At 53.9% G+C, this 22,418-nt stretch overlaps 1 protein-coding gene across 6 annotated transcripts in view; it reads left to right on the plus strand.

The window, feature by feature from the left end:
• EPN2 (epsin 2) overlaps positions 1-22,418 on the plus strand; it is an 83,630-nt gene that overhangs the window by 49,328 nt on the left and 11,884 nt on the right. For 4 of the 6 annotated variants that reach the window (XM_047708931.1, XM_047708930.1, XM_047708935.1 and 1 more), the window contains 4 exons: positions 10,102-10,214; positions 12,027-12,119; positions 13,118-13,292; positions 14,126-14,203. In XM_047708931.1, coding sequence (XP_047564887.1) covers positions 10,102-10,214; positions 12,027-12,119; positions 13,118-13,292; positions 14,126-14,203 — 459 coding nt within the window. The remainder of the gene's footprint in view (positions 1-10,101; positions 10,215-12,026; positions 12,120-13,117; positions 13,293-14,125; positions 14,204-22,418) is intronic. The other 2 variants (XM_047708933.1, XM_047708936.1) reach the window with 1 other exon arrangement.

The following is a 22,418-nucleotide window of genomic DNA, read 5'->3' on the forward strand; positions in this document are numbered from 1 at the left end:
GTGCACATACTCCCTTGCACAAAGGAAATGTACCATAAATGGATCATTTACTATCCTCGTTGTCATCAGAATTGCTGTTTTCAGGTTCTCAGCAGTGTAAATAATGCTGCAGTAAACTTTGGGCAGAAAGCATGCTTTTAAAAGGAGTCCTTAGGGGTGCCTTGGGTGACTCAGTCCTTAAGCGACTGCCTTCGGCTCAGGTCATGATCCCAGCATCCTGGGATCGAGTCTTGGGTCGGGCTGCCGGCTCAGCGGGAAGCCTGATTCTCCCTCTACCTCTCCCTCTCCCGAGGCTTGTGTTCCCTCTGTAGCTGTCTCTCCCTCTGTCAAATAAATAAAATCTTAAGAAATACCTAAAAATAAAAGGAGTCTTTAGATTCAGTGTGGTCTTCAGTATAGAGTCTCCGGCAGTGAGATGAATGGGAAATTGTGTGAGCGTCCTTCTGTCTCCCGAAGCATTACAAATGCTTTCCGAACGGGTCATGCCCGTGTGCAGCGCCCTCCAGCATGGGTGACTGTCCTCGGTTGACGGCTGCAGAACTTAACATGGGTACTGTGATTTGTTCTTTTTTAAGATAGTCACAGATTAATTTTTTTAAAGATATATTTATTCATTTTAGAGACTGTGTACGCATACTCAAGGTGGGGGGAGGGGCAGAGGGAGAGAATCTCAAGCAGACTCCCTGGTCATGGGGCTCAACTCTCACGACCCCAATATCATGACCTGAGCTGAAATCAAGAGTCGGATGCTTTTCCAGCTACGCCACCCAGGACCCCCAGATCATCACCAATTTCATAGATGGAAGCCACTGTCAGAGTACTCATTTTATTTTTATTTATTTATTTTTAAAATATTTTATTGATTTATTTGAGAGAGGGAGAATGAGAGAGAGAGAACACAAGAGGGGCAGGGTCAGAGGGAGAAGCAGACTCTCCACCAAGCAGGGAGCCTGATGTGGGACTCGATCCTGGGACTCCAGGATCATGACCTGAGCCGAAGGCAGTCACCCAACCAACTGAGCCACCCAGGCGCCCCTAGAGTACTCATTTAAAAGAGAAATTCTAGGGGCGCCTGGGTGGCTCAGTGGGTTAAGCCGCTGCCTTCGGCTCAGGTCATGATCCCAGGTCCTGGGTTCGAGCCCCGCATCGGGCTTTCTGCTCAGCAGGGAGCCTGCTTCCTCCTCTCTCTCTGCCTGCCTCTCTGCCTACTTGTGATTTCTCTCTGTCAAATAAATAAATAAAATTTAAAAAAAAAAAAAAAAGAGAAATTCCAGGGCACCTGGGTGGTTCAGTGGGTTGAGCCTCTGCGTTTGGCTCAGGTCATGATCTCAGGGTCCTGGGATCGAGCCCCACATCGGGCTCTCTGCTCAGCAGGGAGCCTGCTTCCCCCTCTCTCTCTGCCTGACTCTCTGCTTACTTGTGATCTCTGTCTGTCAGATAAATAAATAAAATCTTTTAAAAATAAAAAAAATAATAATAAAATTAAAGAGAGAAATTCCATCTTGGTCAACGTTCATGCTTCACCCTAGGCCTGCTTACAAGTTTGGGTGCCAGTGTTCACTCACCTCCACTGGGACCAAGTGGGCTTCCGAGCACCCCCCCGCACTTCCTCCCAAGCCCCTGCCTGGAGATCTGTGGGCGCCTGCAGGGCTCTACCCGGAGAGTGACTCTCACCACAACAGGAATGACAGGGACTCCTGGGAGAAGAGTAATGAGACGGGATTGCTACCTGCCCCACCTCGCAAGCTGGTGATCAGGTCATGGAGAGAATTTCATCAGGAGCCCAAAGAGAACAGCACAAACTTGCTCTTTTATTTTGAACAGAGGATGGGCTTTGAATCCCACAGACAAATAAAAGGACTGCCTTTTGTCTCTGCTCCGCCCTCCCCCAGCTCAGTCTCCAGCCCCGGCCTGGGGAGGAATGTGGCCATTGTTCCCTTCCACCCCGGTTTCAGCTTCTGCCTCTGAACTGGGGTTCATGGCACCACTGTCTCACGGTGCTGGAGAGGAGTGTATGAAGTGTGCCCTTGGAGGTTACAGCTATTGCTAGTTTTCCCTGGAAACCCAGCCTGAAAACGAGCCAACAGGTGTTTGGCCTCCTGCTCTGTGTCTGTGTGGACGCCGATGTGGCCCCTGTGTATGCGGAGCCTTGGGCCAGGTCAGGTCGGGAGGTGGCCGGACTGCAGGCAGGTCCACAGTGTAGAGTGCATAATACTGATTATAGAGGGTCAGAGAAGGCCACCTGCTCTAAGTGCTGGGGTGAGAGTCGGCAGGGATGGAGCCAGCAGGAGTCCTAATGGCATGATCCGGGGAAGATGCGCTTGAGAAGGCGGCATTGGAGCTGACAGTTGGGATGAGGAGTTTCTCCTTTCCCGTTTGAAGAACAGCAGGAGGGGTACAGAGGCAGGAAGGAGGCTTCTAGGCCCAGTGTGGAGGCTGGCAAGCTGGGTTGCCTGGGAAGAGGACAGGCTGGTGAGCAGCCTTGGGGAGGAAAGTCAGTCCTGGAGCTGAGGGGCGGTGCTTCCTTGTCCTGCGTGACGAGGGTGCCCACGTCTGTGTGTGCAGGCAGGTGGTGGGAAGACCCTGAGGTTGGACTGGGAAAGCCTCTGACCATGACCGGGCAGCGTAGAACAACACCTGTTTGGAGGCCAGAGGTCAAAGATCAAAGTGTCCTCAGGCGCATACTTCTTTGAAGCCTGGAGGGGAGAATTCTTAACTTGCCTTTCCCTAGCTTCTGTTAGTGGCCGCAGTCCTTGGTGTCCCTTGGGCTGGCAGCTGGCAGCACTCCAGTCCCTGCCCTCCATCACGGGCAGCCTCCCCTTGCCTGTGTGCCCACGCTCGGGTACCTGTGACTCTTCCCCTTCTTGGAAGGACACCAGCCTTACTGGATTTAGGGCCCGCCCTGCTTCAGGATGACCTCATCTTAGCTAATGACATCTGCAATGACCCTGTTTCCAAAGAAGGTCGTGTTCTGAGGTACAGATGGTCAGGACTTCACTGGGACAATTCGAGGGACCCAGCTCTGCCCGCAACACCTACGTCTGCCCCTTGCAGACATAGACCCTGAAGGCCTGCTTCAGTTGTGAGCTGTGCGCCACGCTGGGCAGGGTCACAGATACTCTCTGTGGCCTCAGGCTGGACGGTCAGGAGCATTTTCAAGTATAATGGACTCTCAGTGAAATGTATCCCGAATGCAGCCACTGCTCACCTGCAAAGCTACCATCCCACCCCATGCTCCCACTGTCTCTCCCTGGGACCAGTCAGATTGCATCACCGCTCTGCATAGACCCACGTTCTCCAAAGTCCCTCCACGAGCCCCGAGAACCACTTGGCTCCTCCATCGTGGCCCTCCGGGCACCCTTAGCCTTTACCAGCCTCATGGCCTCTGCCCTCCATCCCGAGTGTAGCTCCCGCCTATCTTGGCCTGGCCTCCTTCCCCAACCCATGCTGCTCCAGTAGCTCCGAGTGGCCTGCCCTGACCTCTGAACACAAAGATCCCAGCTCTCCTCTGCCCTGGGCACCCCATCCCCCTGCTTTCTTTATTCCCGTGTCATCTGTCCTTATAGGTACACAAACTCCAGGAGAACAGGGACTTCCCTCAGACCTAGAGCAGCACGGAGCCTGGTGGCCACTGAGTGTTATGACTGAGAGTCTCACAGTACTTTTAGGATGTTGGGCAAGCATGGGGTTTGGCCCTAAGACTTTGCTTTGAATTCATCTGTGAACAAGTCATTTAGCCTCTCTGGGCTCTAGTTACCTCCTCTGTGAAAAGAGTGGCATTAAAAAACGAGGCTGTGGGACGCCTGGGTGGCTCAGTGGGTTAAGCAGCTGCCTTCGGCTCAGGTCATGATCCCAGCGTCCTGGGATCGAGTCCCACATCGGGCTCCTTGTTCTATGGGGAGCCTGCTTCTCCCTCTGCCTCTGCCTGCCACTCTGCCTGCCTGTGCTCGCTCTCTCTCTCTCTCTGACAAATAAATAAATAAAATCTTAAAAACAAACAAACAAAAAAAAAAAAACGAGGCTGTAAGGGTCAGACTTGGTCTCTCCCTGGCTGAGTGACCTTGGGTGGGTCCCTTCACCTCGGAGCCCCAGCCCTGGTCTGTAAGTAGGACTGAGGGTTCATCGAGATACTAGGGAGAGCTGTAGGACTATCATGTGCCAGGCGCTGGTCTGATGCTTTCCACAGGTTAGCCCACTGGGTCTAGGACACAGGTACTCTGGCTCCATTTTGCAGATGAGAAAACAGAGGCTCGGAGGATCCTCTGCCTAGGTGGAGGTCGCGGGGTGAGAAGTGGTGGAGCCCCGATCCGAGTGCAGGCTCTCAGACCTGCTCTCCACGCTGGGCTGTAGCTTACTCGGAAAACGCTCAGCCCAGATCGGGCTGCAGCAAAAAGACGCGGCACGCATAACCGGGACAGACGTGCTTTCCCGGGGCTAAGTGTCGGAAACGCGCGCCCACGCATAGCCACTCGGAGTAGGCATTCATTGGCTTTCTGGGTAGAATCATAAGAAAATGTCAACAGCTGTTTCCTCTAGGGAGAGGAATGGGGGCAGGATGAGAGGTGTGGCTCCCGCTTCCTTTTATGCTGTCGTGTTTAAAAATAAATTACGGGCATCATCACAATCCACCCGTAAATACTCAGTATGTGTCTCCTCCCCAAGAGTGAGCGACGGTGCCCTTATCCCACAGCCCCAACATTCACCAGTACCCAGTCCATGCTTAGGTCTCAACCAGTACCCAGTCCATACTCGGGTCTCATCAGTTGTCCCCAGCATGTCTTGCAGCTGATCTGTCTAAACTGGGGACCCCACCCACCCGCCCCTGTTCCCCCGAGGACCACAAGTTTCCTCTGACCATCCTGTCCCTTTGGTCTGTCTGCAGCAGATGGTCTTTTTCTCGTGACCTTAATATGCTAAGAGACTGGGCCAGTTGTCCCATAGAGCGTCCCTAGGTCTGGGTTTGTTCGGCTCTGTCCTCGCCCTGTTGTTCTGTGAGCCCGGAATCAGTCTAGGGTCTGGATTGGAGTCAGATCAGAGATTTCGCCCGAATTGTCCTGGGAGGTGGGTGATGTCATGTGATGGGCAGAGGGTGGCCACAGCATGGGGGGCTGTGGTTTGTCCCTCTGTTGTGAAGTCACACACACACACACACACCCCCTTTGGTCTGAAAGTGATCTGACTAATGATACTGGATGCACTTTTCATCTTGTGCCTTTTTGACTTTTCCAACCATGTGTGTATATTTTTTTCTCTTTTAATGTGACCTGGGGTGGTCTGAACTTATTTCCTCATAATCTGCCTCAGTTGACTGAAGACCGTCTTTCCCACTCCTCCCTGTGAGGAGGTAAGATGAAGACCCTGGAGGGTCTTCTGTGGAAACAGGTTTTGGAAGCCTCAGCTCGGGCCAGGCTGCTGAGTGGGGGTGGCCGAGGTTTCACTGGTGACTCGAAGTGGCCCATAGAGCCACAGGAAGGTGTCACCACATCCAGAAAGATCCAGTAAGCACTTCGGTGCAGTTCAGTAATGAGGAAGGAACTCAGCCGGCCGGGGAACCGGTCACTGGAGGGCGGAAGCTGGCTGTGGGGTCAGTGTCCACTCCCCGTCTCCCCGCTTGAAGGACCATGGCCCCAGTCCCGTTCTCACGGAGGCCTGGGAAGGGCCAGGGTATGACGGGGTACCTATTTACAGCTTCTGCTGTGTAAGTTGGGGAGTGGGAGTGCCAGACAGCTCCAGCCCCTAGGTAGTCTGGTGGTCATGGGTCGGAGCAGGGAGACGTGACCTGGGGCAAGGCCCATTTTCTGGGGAGAGCCAGCTGTGTGTTGGGCATCCCTGGCCCCTCCCACAGACCCCGTTTGTCTGCATTTCAGAGATGTGGGTATGGAACCTGGAGAGGGCAGGCCATTTATTTGCATGTGACCTCCCTGCTAGTAAGTGGCGAGGACAGGGTTTGAACCCTAGCATACCTATCTGCAAACACGCCCAGGGTTATAAAAGGTGGCAGCAGTGTTAAGATCCAGATGGGGTCTTCTCCGGCCCCTGAGGCCCGGTGACCTTCCATTCTTCCCGAGGTGTCAGCTCTGCCTTGTGCGCCCAGGATTGGCTGCTAACCTTGTGTGGGGCTCAAGTGGCCGGAGTGCTTTATCCCAAGTCCTGCTGGTCACTCACTCAGAGCCCTTGCTGGTCAGGTCATGTTCAGAGATGTCTGTTACCTTTTTTTTTTTTTTTTTTTAAAGATTTTATTTATTTGACAGAGAGATCACAAGCAGGCAGAGAGAGGAGGAAGCAGGCTCCCTGCTGAGCAGAGAGCCCGATGCGGGGCTCGATCCCAGGACTCTGAGATCATGACCTGAGCCGAAGGCAGCGGCTTAACCCACTGAGCCACCCAGGCGCCCCCCCCCCCTTTTTTTAAGATTTTATTTATTTGACAAAGAGAAACACAGTGAGAGAGGGAACACAAGCAGAGGGAATGGGAGAAGGAGAAGCAGGCCTCCTGCCAAGTGGGCAATCCCATGTGGGGCTCAAACTCAGGACCCTGGAATCACGACCTGAGCCAAAGGCAGACGCTTAACGACTGAGCCACCCAGGCGCCCCTGTCCCCTTTAATCAGTGTGACTGCAGACGTTGCGTAGTGCTTTCTAGGAAGACAGCGAAACGCCCTGAGAAGTGGTGATTTCCTATTTTCCTGTTACCTTGACTACTTCGATTTCTTCTTTCGCAGTTGCCCAAGATTGCCCAACTGAAGCCTCTTTGTTAGAAAATCTTCTAGCCTTTGCTTGAGGGGTGCGTTTGGGAACCAGGGTCCCTCCTGCAGCCCGGGGCTGGCGTGAACACCAGACAGGCTCGTCTCCCTGCTGTGGGAGATATTTCTTGGTCTTCCTCTTAGCCTGTATTTGGAGGGAAAAGTTGGCCTTTGTAGGCTTTCCTTCCTCTTCAGCCCTTCCCCTGGGCTTTCTCAGCCTGGTACCAGGCCGGAAAGCATCAAATTGAGGCCTGGCCAATGTTTCTGATTCTCGCCGCAGCAAGTGAGGACTTTGACGAGTTCCTTCAGGCGGGATCCGTACACAGAAAGACGTCTTAGTGGTTGGAGAAGGGTGATGGCCTGTGTGTCGTTCCGCTAGTGATTCGCCTACGCTGGCAGTTCCCAGTCTTCCCTCCAGGAGGCGGCCGGTGGGAAAACCGTCGCTGGGCCACCTGCGTTTTCCAGGAGTCCCTGTGAACCGTGGACCTGCAGCCCCTCGGAGCTGGGCCAGGCTCAGGTGGTCACAAAGGAGCTTTCAGGCCCGTCTCACAGGCACATCTGTGTTCTCTGTCATGTACGTGGGTACAAGGGGCCCTTTTTGGGGGTCGGGCTGCCGTCACTGAGGCAAGAACGTTTCCACGGGTGTTGTCCCTCGCAGCCCGCTGTGCGCAGCTCAGCTGATTCTCGGGGCTGATGGCTGTGAATTCTGCCATCTGTGGAACTGAGAGCCATACATCCGTTGACAAAAACCACAGCGTTTAGGGGAATACCCTTTGTCTTTAATTTCCACATTGATGTGGTAAGCTATTTCCGCACGTGCTGGCTATGCATTATTCGGCAGGCGTCCGTTAACGGCAGACAGGAACATGTCCATTTGCATTTGAAGCCAGTCTGGCCTTGCAGATGTCAGAGGACAAGGGAGGCTCATTTCTCTAGAAGGTCCCTGTTGAGAGCCCCGTCCCATTCATCCCTGGCGGCGCTGAATCGGGCCCTGTGGCGGTACAGCCAAGTGGCAGCTTCCCCTGCCAGGGAGAGCCAAGATGGGGCTCATTTTTCAGAGCCCTTTTTCGGGGTGTGGGATGGGATATAGGTCTTCTTTATGTACTCCCCATTTCCGTGAGGTAGTGAATGAAGGTGCCGAGTGTGCTGTGTTCGTTCTAAACAGAGAGTTCTGTGACGTGCGCTTCCGAGATCATCAGGAAGGAGGCTGGGAGCAGGCAGCCCGGTGGTCAGGGATCTGTGTGGGAGCCACAGTCAGCTGGGAAGAAGCCTCCAGAGCCGTTCCCCGGTGCTGTGCGGCTTCAGTCCCAAGCAGTCTGGGTGGGGACACCTTTGCTTCTAGGTACAGGAAAAGGAAAGCCCAAGACCTAAGCACTGTGACCCATCGGTGAGGCTTGGGCACAAAACCAGCAACAGCAAAAAAAAAAAAAAAAAAAAAAAAAGGCTTTTGTCTTGGTATGTTGTTAATGAGCCAGTTTATTAAGGTGGACTTGACATGTTCTTACCATCTAGTTGTATTTTTAAAACAAGTACTTTGGAAAAAGTAATGTGATATAACTACCTGGGATTCAACTTGTCTTTCATCTTTGTCTTGTTCATGGAGCTTAGAGTAGATGTGGGGCAACTGTTTGCTGGCTTTTTTTTTTTTCCTGTTTCTTTGACTTGACAGTAAATCAGAGCAAATGCACTGTGCTTCATGACATGGGACTGTTTTGGATGAACTCTTAACAGCTGTATGTCTTGTGTGTGTGACACAAAACTTGTGCGAGAAAGCATTGCCTTTCACAGTCTCCTGCCCTGCCCTGCCTCCTGCCCCTTGCAGCCCTGCCTGGTCCTCCTATGACCCTAACTATACCTAGCCCTCTTTTCCTGTTTTGTTTCCGATAACCAGAGCCTAGCCAACTGGAAACCTCACCTTCCAGGAATCATTCCTGACCTTATTTACTTTCTCCCAAAGAGGCAGTCCTAAGCAGCAAATTCAGATTGGAGTTTTAGGTGGGAGCAGCATTTGGGTGAGTGAGTGGTAATGGTTGGGTTTGCTGGAATGGACATAATGAAAGAAGGAAGAAAACTGATACACACTTAGAGCATTTTCAAGCAAGTACCCATCTGCCACGAAATTGAATTCTCCATCTGTCCGTCCATCCATCTCTGCATGCTTCTGTGCATCTGGCCAGTGGGTATTTGCCAGCAGCTCTGCCAAACTTTGAGGATGGATGTAATGGTGAGAAGACAGGTGTGGAGCCTCCTCAAGGAGCGTACCTTCTGGCATGATCTACCAAACGTCAGGATAGGGGAAGTGCTGTGGCGGGGAGGGGCTGCTGACCCAGCACCAGTGAGGAGGGTGGTCCAGGAGGATCAGGGCATCGGGGCTGAGCTCTGAGAACGGAGGAGTTGGCTGGGTGAGCAGAGGGGATGGCGTGCATAGAGGCTCAGTGGGGAACCATTGGAGGCAGTGGGACCTGGCTTTGAGAATTTCAGAGAAGCCGTGGATCCTCTCCTGTGGTGAAGGCAGAGGTGGCAGCGTGCTCCCAAAGTTTTGTGTCTGGTTTCTGGAGATACCTACACTCCCTGATGCACCGAAATCCCGATGGCCGTGTGAGCCCCCACGTTTTCCGTCTGGGGAGGCCCAGGCCAGTGTGATGAGTGTGAACGCATAAAGATGCCTTTCCTGGAGGTGTCCTGCATCAGCCAGGAGTCCACATCTCATCCCTTCAGTAAAATTGTTTCCAGGAGCTGCTTGCAAGTGTTGATACTAGCTAACTTATTGAGTTGATACTAGCTAACTATTAATTGATAATAGCAAAAAAAAAAAAAAAAAAAAGAAAGTGTTTTTCCCAAGTTGATGCAGTTTTACATAGAAAACAAAAACTTTTGGGGTTGCTGCAGAAACACTTGGGCTTCATTTTCCATGGTTTTTACCACCATGAGATCCAAAGTGAGATTCTTAAAATGTTGTGGGAATCTTGAGTGAAGTTCTTGGTCTAGCCCTGTGCTGGTATGAATGACACTCTCTGATCTGGATGTTCAAGAGCAATACTTCTGATCTTGTTAAAAAAAAAAAAAAGGTAGTTTCTCTCTTTGAAGGAGGGCAGCTCTGCAGTGAAGACAGAGGTTCTAATCCTCCCTTGCCCTGGAAGGCCTCTTGCTTGATGGCCGCGGGCCACGTGGCTTACGTCCCTGAAAATCCACGTGTTGGCGTTAACTGGATTTTAACCTGGACGTACTCGCAGACCTTCCCTGTACGGTTCCCACGTTGTTGGGCTTTGTGGGTGTGAGGTGGGGATGGAGAGTGGTCTGACCGGGTGACCGCGAGCTGGAGCCTGTCCTGTGCATGTGATGACTTTGCCTTTCCCCCACAGCCACTTCCCCGAGGGTGTCCTCTGAGCTGGAGCAGGCCCGGCCGCAGACCAGTGGAGAAGAGGAGCTACAGCTGCAGTTGGCACTTGCCATGAGCAGAGAAGTCGCTGAGCAGGTTGGTGCCAGGCAGGTGGGACTGCACGCTGGGGGGTCCCCAGGTGGGGCGTGGGTCACAGCAGGGACAGTGACAGACGCAGGCCCTGGCCTCATTGTTTCCCGAGATGGGACTGGGCGTTGCCATAGCGGTGTTGGTGCCACCCACTGCCACCACACCCCCACCCCCGGTCAGGGAGGCGTCCTTTTTGTGGGCCAGTGGGTGAGCTGGTCACAGGGCTCCCCAGAAACACTGCTGTAGACACAGCCACATATCGTGGTCCCTTCGTGCAAGGCATGTGGGCTTAGCCCCCAGGGAAGGCAGTTTGGAAGACAGGTCAGGAACATCTGAATGCTGAGAAGCAAGGCTGGGAGGGAAAGCTGCAGGTAGTTAAGAACCCTTATTATGTTTCGACGACGGCTGTTTGTGCAGTTTCAATTCTTTTCTCAGTTCCTGTTTTTCTCTAATAATCACGCCTGCCTTTAGCATGGAGAAGGAGGGAAAGGCGTGTTGGAAATGACCTTTCAGAGCTGTCGTCCCTTTGGTCCCAGTGATCAGGTCTGTCCCTGCTGACCTTGGGTGAGGGAGGGTGGATGGAGTCAGGTAGCACGAGGCTCTCTGTCTCCTAGAAGTGATGCACAGATGCAGATATTAGGGAGAGTTGGACGGAAGTGCAGAGGTGGCTGATCTGTGTTGCTATAACTGGAACCTCCTGAACCTCAGGGGGGTGGACAGTTTCTGTTACAGCCTCCCTGTTCACAGTAGGGAAAGCCCAGCCATTAGATCCGTCCCTGTGGATGCCTGGCTCTGTCCCAGACGGCCCGGGAAGAAGGAGCAGGAGTGCAGGGACGGACAGACAGACAGAGCCCATTTTCGTCCATAACTCATCTCTGTGATTAATCATATTTGTAATAAGTAAAATGCAAGGAACTTATTTCTGATTCGTGATGACATAAAAGCTAGGACAGCCCAGTCTTCTGCATGGGGTGACTTCGCCTTAAATGAATATTAATTAGATACAGGTGAACACGTATCTTAACCAACTGAGCCACCCAGGTGTCCCAGTGAACACGTATCTTAAAGAACACGAGTTTTGGGCTGTACAACTCCACTTAAGTGTGGATTCTTGTCAATAAGTACAGGGCTGTAAATTTATTACCTGTTTCTTAATTTATTAATAACATTTTTTCAGCTTAGTTTATTATAAGAACACAGCATAGTCACACATACACAGAATATGCATTCGGTGACTTACTTGGGTTCCAGTCAGCGGTTGGCTCTTAGTAGTTAGGTTTTTAAGGAGTCAACATTTATATGTGGATTTTCAGGGTGGGGGTTGGTTCCCCTAATGCCCGTGTTGTTGGAGGGTCAACTGTATAATGAATCCTTTCTTTTTGAAATCCTAGAAATAAACATGCAGTGATAGGTGATTTTCACCCTCTTCCTGATTCCTTTCTGGGCTCTCAGGCTTTTGTATTTTACAAGGAGATGCATTGCTTCTTTAATTAGAATATAAAGCCATTTTCACTTTAAGATAAAAGCATTGGAGAATAAGTGTTCCCTTTCCCGGGACTTGGTGGTGTCTGTGCCCCTCCCCCCCATCCGTCTGCCCAATGGGACCCCAAAACCAGGGAAACCATATGGGGCGGGGGGGGGGGCGGGGGATGAGCCCTCTGGGCCACACTCGCAGGACAGAATAACTGTATTACAGGTTGTTTTCTGATCTTCCTTTGCAATACTGTGTGGTCAGATTTTGTTACCCATGTTCGCTTCGGGTGTTGCTTTGTTCTGTTCCGCTCAGTGATGTTGTTACAGTGCCATTGTCCTCTGCAGGAAGAACGCCTCAGGCGGGGTGACGACCTCAGATTACAGATGGCCCTAGAAGAAAGCCGAAGAGACACGGTTAAGGTTCCCAAAAAGAAGGAGGTAAGCGCCTCATTGGAGAGGTCAGTGTGGGAGCTGGTCCCACCGTGGTTGCCGAGTTTCCAAGCCCAACCCACAGGGCAGGACGCCTTCTGTATACCCCTCTGTGATGAGCATGAATGAGGGGAAGATGTGACTGAAAATACCGCCGCCTGTGCCATTCCTCCAGAGGCTCTCCCGAGACCAGCCGGAGAGAAGGCGGGCGCTGACAAGGGGCCTCCGTGGACCGGGGCCTCAGTTTTCTCCCCTGTACACCAGCGAGTGGTAGCCGTGTGGTCAGGTGACTGTTACAGGAGCTGAGCGTCTGGTGCTTTGGAGCAGAGTCCTGGCACAGGGAAAGGCTCAGTAGTGCTGGGCTTCACAGCTGTCATCAGCCTTACCCTGCGCCAGGCTGCCCGCATGGGGCCTGAGGCGACCAGGACATGATACTGCTCCCACAAGCTCCTCTGGTCACAAGACAGGCTCCCCACCCCCCGCCCCCATCACCGTGCCGGGGTTCTGGTGGTCTCCCATATCACGGTGCCACAGGGTCCCTGACAGCAGCTCTGGTGGTTGTGGGAACTGGAGGGCAGGGCAGGCCCTGGGAGAGGGGGCCCTGGATGATGGCTGGCTGGAGGGGACACCGAGGTCAGTGGGTGGGGACAGCATTTTGGAGGGATGCTGCAGCCTGGTGCAAAGCCTGTGTTATCCTGGAAAATCCTGGGGCTGTTAGCAAATGGGTGGGCTTTGAGCCCAAAGTAAAGGGCTCGATGTGGGTGGAGCCTGGGCTGGAGTGGGGAAGTGGGTGGAGCCTGGGCTGGAGTGGGAAGTGGGTCCGTGGGGTGGTGGGCTGGGTGGGGCAGGAGATGGGAGGACATGGGGACCTGCTCAGTTTCCTCTTGGCCCCGCTCAGAGGGCTTCTAGTCCCAAGAGGGATGGTATTTACGGCAAATGGCTAACTCATAGATATTTGCTGTTAACTCTAGCAAAGTAAAACCTGTCCCCTCTCTTTGTCTCAAAAGCATGGCTCCCACCCACAGCAGACTACTCTGTTGGATTTAATGGACGCCCTCCCCAGCTCAGGCCCTGCTGCCCAGAAAGCAGAGCCTTGGGGCCGGTCAGCCTCAGCTAACCAGACAAACCCTTGGGGCGGGCCGGCGGCCCCAGCCAGCACTTCAGACCCCTGGCCACCGTTCGGTAAATACCCTCCTCATTTGTGTCCCCTGCCTGCCTGCTAGATGTGTGAAGGGCCTTGGGGCTGAGCTTCCTGCTCTCTCACCTGGTGGAGGTGGGAGTGGGGTAGGTCTTTGGTGATGGGTGCCCAGGCTTCTCTAGTCCCCCTCTCAGGTGTTACCGGACTGTAACACCCAGTCCCGTCCTCCTGATGACTGTGGTACAGTGCTCTCCTGTTTTGAATGGTTTTCTGCTTCGGTAGAGGGAAAGCTGACTTCCTCTCTGCTTCCCACACACATCAGAAATGCCTTGGCCCTCTTCTGGGACATGTGTCCAGTCTCTTGGCCTCAGAATTGCACCCAGCACCCCAGGTAAAGAAGCTGTAAGACACAGCATGAAACATCTCAATCAGGTTACTGTAATTAGTGGAAATTAGGATGTGAGTACTGTGATCGCTAATGAAAAGATACATTTGCTGTCCTTCTGCTTGCTTGTTACTTAAAGCAACAGTAAGTCTGTTTACTAGGATAAGTGGATATTTTAAAGTTCAGTTTAATGCCAGATGTAAGAGAATCTGTGGGAGAATATTTGCAACATGAGTGTGATACAATCAGTATAATCTGGGTAGAAATCTTGGGCATGGGGTTTCCTGATCGCTGGACGCAGGGCTTGGCCTGCAGGCTTGGTGGTGGCTTCCAACCCAGCCTGCTGCTCTGGGAGGTTCCCTCTGGGTGCTCCAAGCCCTGCCAGCCTCAGCTGATCTGTTTAGGAACTTGCATTTGTATATTTTGTGGCAACTTGCCTGTATCTCTTTGGGGTCTCTGTTTCCCCAAACTGGAACCGTCTTCCGTATTCAGCTCGGTTCCGTGGATGTTTGCCGAAGTGTGCCAAATGCCAGGCTCTGTCGTGCTATCCAGGGACCCAGACACAAACAGGTAATGGTCTTGCTTTCAAGGTCTTGGGCAGGTGTGGGCAAGGTGGGAATACCAGCATCCTGGGACGGGACTTAGTTCAGGAAGCTGGCAGGCATGTGGCAAGGGTGTCCCCAGTGGGGGGTTGGCCTTGTGAGAGCCGAAGAGTGTGCAGTGGTTTTGTGTGTGTGAGACACGCCATGGGGAGCAGGGGCGTGGGGTCAGGGCTCTGCCCAGTCGGGGCTTGGCAGTCATGTCCAGAAGGCTGTGTCAGTCCCAGATGTCCTTTGGCAATGCAGTTGGCCTCGGGGACCTGGGCAGATCCCCAGACTCCCTTTGGCAGGAGCCCTCTGGGCCTGGAGTCAGACTGCAGGCCAAATGGCCTACAGGTCTCACTCACTGAAAGCCAGAGTCGCATGGCGGCAGGGAGCTTGGCAGTTCATGTGGTCGGTGGCCTGTGTGCTATGGCCCCGGGGAGCTTGTGGGCTAAAGTCTTGCTTAGCCTACATGGGGATAGCAAAGGCAGTTCTGGAAATGCCCACCTGGGCCCCTTCCAGACAGTGGCTCTTGACTTTTGTGCTAAATCTGAAAATAGTTCCTCTGTAAGGTGCTGGCCTCCTTGAGTTATGGGTAGGATGTTCCTCAGGAAAGATTCTCGATCCCTTTCACAGTTGTGTAATGGGTCATTATGCAGACTACACGTTTTTCTAGCGGCCAGGAGAGAAAGCAGTCTGGGTGGAAGCCAGAGCGGAAGAGGATTGAATTGTGCTGAGTCAGTGGCTGATGGGAGGTGGTTGGCGTGGGGCCTGGGGGTGGGGTGGGGGACAGACTTCCACTGTCTACCTTTTTTATACTGTTCCACTTAACTTACTAAGGGTGTGTGTTACCTGGTCAGGAGAGACAGATTTATGAGTTTTCTGTGAAGGAGGTGGTTCTTCCCTTCCTTTGGCTGGTGGACGGTACTGTGTGCCTCGGAGCTGGGTGTCTTGAGCACACCTCACGGGATGCTGGGGTGTCTTCTGGTGGGCAGAGCGGGGCCACCTGCTGTTGGGGTTCTCACATCCCTGCACGCAGCGGACACCAGGAGCCAGCCGGAGACAGGGACAGAGCCCAGGAGAGGCAGCTGGCGCCCAGTGGCAGCCAACCCTCGCCGAGGGATACTGTGTCTGTGGGCGGACAGTGCGGTAGTTCGTAGCCATTCATGGTACCGGGCAGCCCTCACTGCTGATCCTGGGACGTTTCCGTCACTCCGTCCGCACTGAGCAGTCGCTTCTTGCTGCGTCTCTGTCTGCCCTGTGGCAGCTGCTGGTTTCTGTCTCCGGGTCTGTTCTGGATGTTTCAGACACGTAATGGAGTCGGACCTGATTCGGCCTTTGTCTCTTTCACTGAGCATAACGTTTTCAGAGTTCATCCGTGTAGTAGCATGTGTCCCTCTGTTGTTCCCTTTTTTGGCTGAATGATACTCCGCTTTATAGACAGACCACATTGTGTTTAACCATTTAATAGCTGATGGACTTCAGGGTTGTTTCCACTTTTTGGCTATTGTGAATCCAATTCTTTAAAGAGAAGACTGAAACCTAAATTTTCCAAAATCTATTTTTAAATGGTCACAATGAATTTTAAAAATTGAGAACATGGTTGGGGAATATATCTACGGGGGGGCGGTCAGTGTGGTTTAGGCACAGCTAGTTTGGCATCTGTTGTCTCCTGCCCAGCCCAGGGCCCTCTCCTTGGTTCTGACACACTTTGCATTTTAACCAGCGACCTGGGGAGGAAACGGGACGCCAAAGCCCAGAGAGGCCGTTCATTCCTCTGGGGCCACAGGGCAAGTCACGGGCAGGTTCAGTGCTTATCATGCCATCTTGGACCGCAGCAAAAACCTTCTGTGGCCAAGCAGGTCCTGGAAAAGTCACCTCCGATTCTAGGGTTGAGAGGGAACCAGTGCTGACATGTTAGCTTCTTTGCTTCCTATATTTTCTGGGCCCTTGCTTGTACGTCGTTCAGGTCATACTGTATCTACAGTTTGACAAGTAGGTAGGAGTATTTCCATTTGCACTGTGTCATGAGCGTTGGAGGCTCCAGTGGGACAGTGCTGGACTGGGACACTGTCATGCAGCAGCTCAGGGCTGTCCCCAGAGGTGGTGGCGTTCCTGCGCTCCGCTTTCTCAGCTCTCCTCCATCCTTCACAGCAAGACATGCTGTCAGACGTACCGACAAGTCGCTAGTGAAACCTGCTTGGGTGTGTTTCCTGGGCCACCCCATTGCCCGGAAACACATTCATAAATTGGAAAGATCGAGAGTCTCCGCCTGAGCCCTGATAGTTGTGCCCTCTGGATGAAAGGAGCACTGTTTGGAAAGCCGCTGTTTGTAGCCAGCCCTGCCGTTTCCAGTTCTTTCCAAGTGGCACTGGGAGCCACTCGGTCAACCAGGCCTTGGGAGGAAGTGCTGAGGGCTGAGTGGAGGGCGGTTGGCGCCCACTGGGTCGGCTAGGCACTTCCTCTGCTCCAGATGCACAAGCAGCCAGCTGGGGAGACAGGGGTCCGCAGCCTGGTGATTCAGAAGGCCTTGGCCGCCATGGGCCCGCTCGCTGCCCAGGCCGGGACAGAGGCCGGCTTCCGCCCCAGGGGCAGCAGGTGGTGCTGCTGCTGGTTTCTTGGTGACCCCCGCCCCTCAGTTCTGTGACCCCACCATGTGATGGCCCCCCTGGCACATGAATATTCATATGTGAGGCTTCGGAGGAGCTGGGCCGGCGGGTGAGGGGCCCCAGGACACGTGCTCACTATGAATGGGCCCACAGAGGACGAGGCCGGAAGCTGCTTGATCTCTCTGCCCTGGGTTCCATCCTCCTTTGCTCTCATTCACTTGCGCTTTCAACAAGCATTTATTTATTGGGTGTGTGGCATGGCCCGGGCCCTTTCAAGGACGTGAAGGACAGAGCACAGAAGAGCCTTGCAGCAAAGCTACTGTCCATTCATGGAGGAGGAAGGCAGGGGGCCGGGTCCCGCAGCCTCACTGTCAGCAGGCGTTCACTGGGGCGGCTGCCATGTCAGCCCCCGCTGCCGCCTGCTTTCCCACAACCCTGCTTAGCTGAGCAGTCAGCCACTGTGGGAGAGCCCGCGTAGCCCACGTTCCCTGTCTCCCCCAGGTTTGAGGGGAGCGAGGTGCCACGGTGTGGTCTCTCGTGACTTGTGGCTGCCATGGAGCAGACAGCACGGTGGCCCAAATGCACGTAGGTCCCCGCCACCACCCGTGGAAGCCTGCCAAAGCTCCCCAAGCCAGCGCTGCTTATCCAGGGTTATCTGGATGACTGGCCAGGGTTTGAACCAAGGGCATCTTTCCTTCCGCATCCAGAGCTCCCTGAGCGTGGTGGCCCTGGCAGGCCCGGGCTGCTTTCTGGGCCTTTGCAGGATTCACAGCTCTTGGCCACGCTGTGGGTTTTGTTGTTTGAGCAAGTTCTCACAGGGAAGCAGGGCCTGTGGGAAGTCACCGTAAGGGTCAAAAGAGGCTCCCAAACAATATTTGGGTGGCATTGCACAGCAGTGGGGGGGCTCTGGGTAGAAGCCTCGCTTGCAAGCTACCATCTCTGGGGACGGCCCCGGCCGCCGGGTGGCAGTGCCCAGCCCAGCACGGTGCTGGCTCCAGGAGGAGGCGTGAAGGTGTACACAGCATCGGCGGCCTCGCAGGTCTCAGTGTTCGGGTGGGTAGAATACTTCCAGAAAGATGGCAGGACCTGGGTTCAACTCTTACCTATCTGTGTTTGTGAGCTTGGGGAAAAGCTAGCATGTTTGGAGCCCCATTGTCTGAGAGAGGGTCTGGATGCAAGCCAGAGCTGCCCTTGCACACGGCACGGCCTGTGTGCGGAGGCCGGGAGGGTAGCGGCCGAGGGCCGGGGCTGCCCGGGTTCTCGTGAGCGCCGGGTGCTTACTTGTTACCTTGGTAAACTCCTATGTGCTGTTGAATGCCCGCTTCAGGCGTCGTGCTCGGGAAGACACGGTCCCCCGGTCCACAGGACTGCCTCACCCCATCCTGCGGTCACCGGCCTCTGGGACCCCCTGTGCTTACTGCAGTGGATACATTCTTGGGGCTCTCGCAGAGGCTGGACCTGAGCCTGGGCCTGGGGAATGCCGACCAGCTGTTGCTCAGGTAGAGCAGGGTGACTCCGAGGACCTCCCATCTGTGGGGGGCAGGGCTGGGCCCCACTGGCCTATGTGTCCAGCTGACCCTCCAATGGTGGCCCCAACTTCCGAGAAGCCTTGGTCGGGCACCTGAGTGTGCAGGAACTCAGCAGCTCTCCCTCGCCCCGGCTGCCCATTCTAGTCACCTGGGGAGCTTCTAAGACTCCAGATGCCCAGGCCCTGCCAGAGTCTGTATGTGTGAATGGAGGAGATGGTGTGTTGTCCTGACATCGCTGCAGAGATTCCTGAGGATGACCACAGCTCAAAGCCACTTCTCTGGGGCCTCTGAACAGCCTGGTGAGGGACACGCTCCCCAGTCTAAGGTGTGGGAGCGCTCTGTGCACTGTCGGAGGCCGGATGGCTCCCGCCTGTGGAATCGTCCAGAAGACGCGGCCACTGAACTCCAGTGTTCACAGACGCCTCTCTGGAGGCGGTTTGAGTATAGGAAGTGCAAAGTCCCTCCAGCCCCGGGGTTCTGTGGTTCCCCTGACCCTTCAGGGATTCTCTTCAGCCCCCGCTTAGCGGCTGAGCGTCTTGGGTGTGTGAGGCTCCGTTCTGAGCCCAGGGAGCGGGAGCAGAGTGGGCCAAGCGGACCTGGCCCCATTCTGTGAACTACGCCCTGGCTGGGGAGACAGAGTCCCACATGAGCAAGAGCAGGGGGCACGGGCCTTATGACGGGCTTGGGGCTGCTGGGTGGCTGTGGCCTGAGGTCGTGTGGAGGCTGTAGGGTGGCGCTTGTGCCTTCATGCAAACACACACACGCACGCACGCATGCGCGCACCCAATTCCTCCACACCCTCAACAGCTTGGGGAGGCAGTCCATTTAGGAAACTGCCCTGCAGACAGCTTCAGGAGAGATGGGGAACTTAATGTCCTGGCTCAGAGATCATCACCAGGACCCCACCCGCTGGGCCCGGGACCTCTCTCCTCTGGCCTCAGCAGCCCCAGGTCCTGCTGCCTTAGGGCCTCCCTCGTGTTCCCAGTCCACAGTCCAGGGATGGGGAGGATTTCTCAGTAGCCCCTCTACCATCCGGGGTTTGGGAGTGGGGCGTTGGGAGCAGCAAACTTGGCAGGATGACGTTAGCTGGTGGAAACCCTCCCTTGTTGCCAGAGCAAGGTCATTTCCACTCGGACTGGGACTTGGGAGTAAGCGAGTCTCCCAAGGAAAGTCAGGGTGTCTTTCAGGAGAAATGGGGAAGGGTGCTAGAAAGTGACCTGGGAGTCCCCTGACGAGGGCGAGGAGGGAAGGATAGTCGCTCTCCCACAGTGCCAGGTGGTCAGGGTTGCACGGGAATGCGTGTGAGACTCCGAGCCATGTCCTTCTGGTGCAGGTGAGCTGGCGGGGGAGGAGGTTGTGGAACGGGTAGCTGGCGTCTCCTGACACAAGTGCGTTCAGTTGTCGCGGTTGCTGGCGAGCAAGGGGAGACTGCAGAAGCTGTGTTAACACCCCCGCTCCCATGGGAAGCTCGAAGCAGTCTGGCCCAGGTCTTCCTGTGGACCCAATCCCAGGGCTTCTGCACTGCATCCCAGACGGCTCTGAGCACACAGCCCATCTCCTTGCACTTCTGCTCTCTCCTGGACATAGTTTCTACTGTGTTTTTCACTCTAGTTGATCTGCAGAGCCCTGGCCCCGCGAGGCACCATGTGGGGACAGAGCAACAGCCTGTCCCCACAGTGTGATTCCAGCTGGGCCCAGTGTCCTGCTAGGCCCTGTGTCACGCCCAGCAGATGTGGGCCTGGGGAGAGCAGTTGCCGTCACTGTGGCTCTGTGTGCGGTTCTGAGAAGACCAGGAGGGAAAGATCACAGCAGCTTCTTGAGGGAGGCAGGTGTTTCTGGAGGCCTCTGGAGCGTTTTGGGTCTGAGGCAGCAGCAGCCCCAGTCCTCACAGGAGCTGATAGTCTTACGTGTCCCAGGGATGGTGGGAATGAACATTGCAAGTCAGAATCTGCCTTGGCCCGTGTCCAGCTCCCAGCGTTACTGCGGTTGCAGTGACAAGTCTGGGAAGAAGCAAAGGCAGCCTTTCCTCCCCTTCCCTGCGCCCCTCCCACTTGCTGTCAGCCAGAAGTGAAAAGACAGTCAAGGTGGCAGCTGATACGGGCTGGACAGGCCCGCTCTAAAGGCACTCAGCATCTCAGGGGCCAGAAGAGAGAAAGCCAGCACAGTAGAACGCCTAGCAGCGTTCTGAAAGTTTCTGAAAGTCAAGGACCATCCTCCCCACATGTCCGTCTCTGCACACGGCTGCTAGGGGTGCTAAGAGGGGCATGCCCGGGAATGGGGCTCTGGGCTCTGGGTCCTCCTGCAGGCCTGGCGAGCATCCCTGGTCTTCTATGAGACTGGCAGTCACTGCCCTTCCTACCTGCCCTCTCTGAGCATCGGAGCTCAGCCACATTGTCCCAAGTGCTACCCTTCCACCTGCAGGGGGAGGGGCTCACCTGTGCCCCGAGGTGGGGGTCACAGCCCAGGGATACTGTGAGGCACGCGAGTGCTCTGAAAGAAGGCTGAACGATTCTAGGAGTTAGTGAAGGCAAGAAGAGGGGGAAAGATGGGACCTAGAGGCCTAGAGGCCGCAGGCAGTGGACGTGCCCTTTGGTGCGTCTGGGGAGAGGTTGGGAGGTCAGTGTGGCTGGGGAAGCAGAGGCAGAACGAGGTCATCTAACACACATTCTCTTTGGAGTTCCAGAAGAGTTTAGGTTTGAAAAAAGAATGATTGAGGGTTTTTAGGTTTGTAGCAAGGTGGTACTTCTCAGATCCAGGAAGCCTAGTGATTCGTAAGCAGGATATAATAAAAGAACTCCCCACATGCTAAACCCACAGGGGGCAGACGGTCCATGGAAAAGGGGGGCAAACCCCTGAAGCCCATGGGTTGAGATCTTCAGGGTACTGGAAGAAAAACTGTCGCCTTGGATTCCCAACCTAGTAAAAAAAAAATCCTCTTTCTTCCAAGAACGATGGTAAAATGCATTTTAAATCTTGAAACACCAACAAAACAACCGTGACCCTCCAGAATTGTATATTCGGTGAAGATGTTCCTTAAGAAGGAAGGTAAAACACGACATTTCCAGGTAACAGAAATGTTCCCAGCTCCTTATTGAGTCTTGGGGGTTCTGGTTATCCTGGCTTCAGCCAGGAGGTGGCCAGGAACCCACTCAGGGTCACCTCAGTAAGCAGGAGATGCTCGTAGTGCCTGGTCACTTAAGAAATGACAGGGGTTTTGGGAATTCTGTGCCAGGAGTGGGGGTGTGCAGACCAATATGTATATTTCATTGTATTTCACCACAAGTAGTGAGAATGTAACAATTTGGGCAGCATGGTTCATGAGGTCCTGGATTTGTTGTTTCCAGTGAGCACACACGTTTCGAATATTGGCAAAAACTTGATCGTATGCTGGGCGTAAAGGCTAGGAGCCTCAACCCATTTCTGGAAATTGGGAGCACCCAGAGCACCTTTTCTGAGCATAATACCCTCGACAACTAAAAGAAAACTAGAAAAACTCCATACACTTGACACTTGAAAAACACTCCTGAAATCTTGAGTCAAAGAAGAAATGATAACGCGAACCAAAAATGTTGAGAACCAAAAACAATAAGGTAAATAGACTTATTTCAGAATTCATGGGGCGCCTGAAATGACAGTGTGAGGGGAAGTGACAGCTTTTCGGCGTTTACATTTGTAGCATTCTAAAATGCCTGCCACCCAAATAAAGTGGAAGAAAAATACGGATAGGAACAGAAATCCATGCATTAGAACAGACACACAATCATATCCACAAAGACAGATGTTGGTAATTCGAAAGTGTAATAAAACAGACAAATTCCCTTGCAAGATTAATTTAAAAAAAAAATAAAGAAGGGGCGCCTGGGTGGCTCAGTTGGTTAAGCATCTGACTCTTGATCTCAGCTCAAGTCTGGGTTTGAGTTAAAGCCCCACACTGGGCGTGGAGCCTTCCTAAAATAGTAAGAGGAAAGGCACAGACACTATGAGGAGTGAACCACGGGAACATAACTGCCAAGAATTCCCGTGGAGTGAGAGGCTGTTTGATCAACGCTGTTCTTACAAAACCCGA

The sequence above is a fragment of the Lutra lutra genome, chromosome 16 (genome assembly GCF_902655055.1).
Source record: "Lutra lutra chromosome 16, mLutLut1.2, whole genome shotgun sequence".
NCBI classification, from domain to species: Eukaryota; Metazoa; Chordata; class Mammalia; order Carnivora; family Mustelidae; genus Lutra; species Lutra lutra.